General features: G+C 34.3%; 1 protein-coding gene across 1 annotated transcript; it reads right to left on the bottom strand.

The window, feature by feature from the left end:
* Positions 1-3,457: 3,457 nt before the first annotated feature.
* LOC143610944 (uncharacterized) lies at positions 3,458-4,757 on the bottom strand. Its single transcript, XM_077085308.1, has 3 exons — positions 4,671-4,757; positions 4,159-4,587; positions 3,458-3,715 (listed from the first exon to the last, which is right to left on the bottom strand). Exons 1-3 carry the CDS (start codon positions 4,755-4,757, stop codon positions 3,458-3,460), a joined length of 774 nt encoding a protein of 257 aa, XP_076941423.1.
* Between the last annotated feature and the right edge of the window lie 280 nt (positions 4,758-5,037).

Genomic DNA, 5,037 nt, shown 5'->3' with positions numbered 1-5,037 from the left:
AAACACCAATCGTGGCATTAAGAGGTTCTTAGAGAAAACAGTTGGGAACAGTCGCGGGGACTGGGCTGAAAAGCTAGATGATGCACTCTGGGCCTTCCGTATTGCATTCAAAATGCCTATCGAGACCACTCCCTTTCGGCTAGTTTATGGAAAGGCGTGTCATCTACCTGTTGAGTTAGAACATCGTGCGTATTGGGCCTAAGAGCCGTAAATCTTGATTTATCTGCGGTGGGAAAGAGTCGTTTTCTTCAGATTCATGAGGTTGAGGAGCTATGGAATGAGGCATATGAAAGAAGTTGGGGGTATAAGGAGTGAACAAAGTAACACCATGATAAACATATTAAGGGGCCTAAAGAGTTTAAGTATGGGGATAAGGTGCTTATGTATAATTCCCGGTTGAAGTTGTTTCCGGGTATATCGAAATCCCGATAGGCTGGTTCGTTCGTTGTGAAGAGGCATTTCCTTATGGAATGGTTGAGATAGAGGCTGATGATGGAAATTCTTGGAAAGTGAATGGGCATAGGCTGAAACATTATGTTGGAGGTCCACTTGGTGATCACGAGGAGAAGGCGATATACCTTGATCCACCTGGAGAGTAGAGGAGGAGAGCACACTCAGGACCTTGCCCGAGTTGTAGAGTTTGTATAAAACTTAGTTGCATTATTTTATTTTATTTTTATTCTTCTTTATTTTATTTTCCTTTGAGTCTGTTTTAGTCCTTAGAGTATGTTTGATGTCTGCTTTGGGTTGTTTTGAGTTTCATTTTGCAGGATTGGATTTTCTCGTTCGTACTGAATCTCCATTCGGATGAGGATTTTTCTGAGCCTATCATATTGTAGAGGACACCCAGAAGCTACGACCGCGAATGAAATGCTATACGGTCGCCTAGGAACGAGACTTGTGAAGATAGCTGCATTATTACCAGGGGAGTTTATTCCACTTTATTGTTTTATTTGCTTAATTTTTTTTATTCTGCTTTATTTTCTGTCTTTTTCTATTTCTACATTGGGAACAATGTAGATTTTAAGTGTGGGGATGGGAACTGACGTTTTTTTTTGGTAAAAAAAATTAAAAAATATTAAATATTAAAAATTTAAAAAAAAGTTAAAAAAAAATATTTACAAAAGTTTTGAAATTTCCCTTGAAATTGTTTTTCTGCATTAAACAGGAGATGATATTATTACCGATGATTTTGACAACACTCTTGATATTTTTAAGAAATTTTAAAAGAAAAGGAGTTTTTAATCAACGCATATAGTGGGATGTGACTGAACAGGTAGACTCCGTAATTGATGTGTCAGTAGGCTCAGCCTCTTAAGAATGAAAGTACAGTATGCTTGCAGACTTAATTGAACTTAAATTGATTGATTTTAGTGGGATATATGTTAATCATTGTTAAAAAAATGGGATGAAAGGTCGGGTCATACTCAAGCTTTATGTTTAGTTGGACTGCAAAAGTTAAAATTTTATAGAAATCATAATACACTAAGGTAGGTTTAATGTTAGGTATGCCTACGTAGCCAGAGATATAAACATAAATTTCATACTTCTAGTATTAGTGGTTAACACTTCATAGGCGTATGGTTTTATAACCTTAAATCCTGTATTGATGGGATGCCTCAGGGTTCGGAGACCATGGGTCTATATGCCGTATATCATCTGGGTATTCATATATCCTAAGTGGATTTATAAATATTAAAAAGAGTTCAAAGAGCAAACCCGTAGTTTTTCTGCCAAACATATGTCATTAAACTTGATCATCTAGTACTTCAAAGTACAAAATACACTACTGACTTGATCATCCACACTGTTAGCCATATGGGGTCCCCTTGCTCGCGTCCTATTACCATTAAGAAATTGACCACAAGGGATACGCCATATGTAATCCTACAGATGAATTCGTGCATATTCACCTATGGTGATGGATTTTGGGGTATTGCTTGATAACGGGGGTATGTCATGTAGTGGGGAACACTTATTAGTTAGTTACTTAATACATACCGTAATCATATCTAATGGCTGCCTGGTAGACCTTGATGCTTAAACTTAGGTGGATAAACAAAATCCTTGATCGTCTTTAACTATTCTTAAAAATGCTATAACATGTTTTGATCAACTAGATATAAGGTTTAAGTCAAGTTGGGGTGGCTCGGTTCCGGTAATACCATATATAAAATTGTTTCAGTTGTGGGTCCCACTAGATCATATAAACTAATAAACTTGTCGCATCTTATTTGTCTCGGTAAGTATTAAAGGGCATGGGTTTAGGTGGACAACAATATTGGCAATCAAATGGATTTATCTTATAAGTCAAATTCCGATAATGGGCAACTATGTAGTTGCCAGAGTTTAAAGTGGATAAGGATATCGGTAATCGTGATTAATGTGTTTGATGGTTTTTGAATATTGAATATAAAATAAAAATATATACAAAAATTCAAGAGTTGTGGGTTTATATTTTGTATATCGGTTATGATCCTGTGCAGACTACTTTTTCAGGGATGAAAAAGATTTAAGTGTGGGGATATTTGATATGGTTTTATTATACATATTTTTATATTAATATTTATTACACTTTGAGTAGCTTTTGGGTGCTTTTTATTCAAATATATTCGTTGGTGGCTTATATTTTGAATTTTAAAGAGTTCATTAGACAACAAGCTAAAAGAGACATTTTTACTAACTTTGAGTCCGATGAACGAATATTATTACTATTAATATATAAATTGATTCACGTTCATTTTGATTTAATAGTTTATTCTAATCCAAATTTAGATCATACTGATTGATTATTATTTATTTCACCTTTGATGTAGGTGACGGATTCATGGACTTGAGCTACAAAAGAAACGATCGATTTTTATTGTTTTGGGGCCCACAAAATCAAGGAAGGTTGGGCTTATGTTTGGTCACATGGACTTTCAAAGTAAAGAGAAATACCGATTCAGACCAATAGATTAATGGTGAGAGCCTGTTGTTGTGAGGCTATTACTTGGATAAAAAGAAAAAAAAACCTACAACATTATATATATATATATATATATATATATGTTACTAGTTTGAGACCCATGTATTAAACGGACAATTAATGAGAATTTTAATATTTAAACACTAAGCAAAATATAATCAATAACACCGTTTTCATATATTGTTAATACAATTACAAATTACATTAAAATTACAAGAATTATAAAACAAACATTACACAAGTATTTTATAAATAAGAAAAAATTTCCATGTACACAACATTTGTTGTTGTATTGGTCAGATTACCTTGTTTATCAAGAATCTTTAGCGCACTCCTGCTTGTAACTCTTGACAAGGTGACGTATAGTTGTCCATGTGAGAACACGGGTTCTTTTAAGTACAAACCTACCCTTGATAACGATTGACCTTGGCTTTAGTTTATCGTCATCGCGAAACATAGTGCAAGGGGAAATTGTCGTCTTCGAAATTTTTAGGCTATTTTGTTGTCTGATGGAGTCAGTGGAGATCTATGAATCAAAACTCTATGACCAATGTTTGTTCCAGAAATAATTTTGGCTTCAACTACACGAGTACCTAAAGATATAATATGTAGTTGAGTACCGTTACATAAGCCATCTTTCTGGTTAAGATTTCTAAGGAGCATAACAGGAACACCAACTTTTAGCACCAATTTGTGGTTTGGTAGTCCGGATATTCTTAGACCATTAAGCAGTTCAGGAGAGTAAAGCTGTATCAACAGTGTCATTGATATATTCTGAACTGCATATGGTATCTGAACTTAAGTACTCAACTTCATCACCTGGAAAAAACTTGAGCAAACTATCATTAATCTCATCAACAATTTCATTTGTGGGTGCAAGTATTGCTCTATCCTGAAAGTAATGCTGGTTCTAGTAATTCTATTGAATATCAGGATATACAAAGTCAAAAAGTTTTGATATATGATCAACTGAATCTTTTATAAGTAGATCGTCAGGTATATCTATCGTTGCAACACCATCATTAGAACCGCCAATAGTACCTTCACCTATATCTAAAATCCATTTAGCAAATAATCTGGTTTCCTCAACATCATATGACGACGTACCCATAGTTAACCTTAGGTTTTTTTGTTAATGTCAAGACATTGCATTCACTCCAAATGTAAGAAGAACATAGAGAGGAATTTACGATGTCTTGTCTAGTGCCCTTTTGAACTACAGGTAGAATTTGTCGAAAGTCTCCTCCAAATACAACAACTTTTCCTCCAAATAGCAAATTAGAAGATACAACAACTTTTAAAGACCTGTCAAGAGCTTGAAAGCCATGTTTGTGGTGCATTGGAGCCTCGTCCCAAATTATTAATTTGGTTTTTTCTAATAATTGCGCCTCATCTGTACCTGGATCCATGTAGCAAGTAGAATCCTCATTAAGATTTATCGGAATATGAAACCTGGAATGTGCTGTGCGACCTCCGATTAACAATAACAAAGCAATTCCACTTGAAGAAACAGTTAGGACAATTTCGCCTTTTGATCTTATGGCAGTTGATAAGGTCTTCCATAAGTATGTTTTACCTGTTCTAGCATAACCATATACGAAGAACACACCCCCTTTATTCTGTTGAACAACCATCATTATACGATCAAAAACATTTTTTTTTGCTCATTGGTAATTGAATTAAATAGAGTTTGGAACTCTACTTTTAGCAAGTTTTGATCGTATGACAACTCTTCTTGAATCAAACTATTAGATGCAATAGATATATACTCGGCATCGGGGAAAGTCATGGTTTGATATTTTCTTAAGCTTGAGTTGTTGCGCAGCAAGATTTTTTCAATTTCAAATAAGGTGAGGTTCTTGATTTGATCTTCGGGTAGCGATAACTCTGTTAAAATTGAATAAAAAATCAATTTCCAAATATTAATGACTATATATATATATATAGATATAAATATTGTAAAACTAACTTCCAAAATATTGATACCTGGTGAATTTAAAAGACGTCGTTGGTTGTAAAGAATGTCATCAGAAAGCCATTTCCAAGTATTTATCCATACATGCTCTGGT

This window comes from Bidens hawaiensis, unplaced genomic scaffold (genome assembly GCF_021521415.1).
Source record: "Bidens hawaiensis isolate Kalapana, Puna unplaced genomic scaffold, B.hawaiensis_p1.1 tig00000237_1, whole genome shotgun sequence".
In the NCBI taxonomy this organism is placed as follows: domain Eukaryota; kingdom Viridiplantae; phylum Streptophyta; class Magnoliopsida; order Asterales; family Asteraceae; genus Bidens; species Bidens hawaiensis.
Note: the sequence above shows the minus strand (reverse complement) of the source record. Positions and strands in the feature narration are given on the sequence as shown.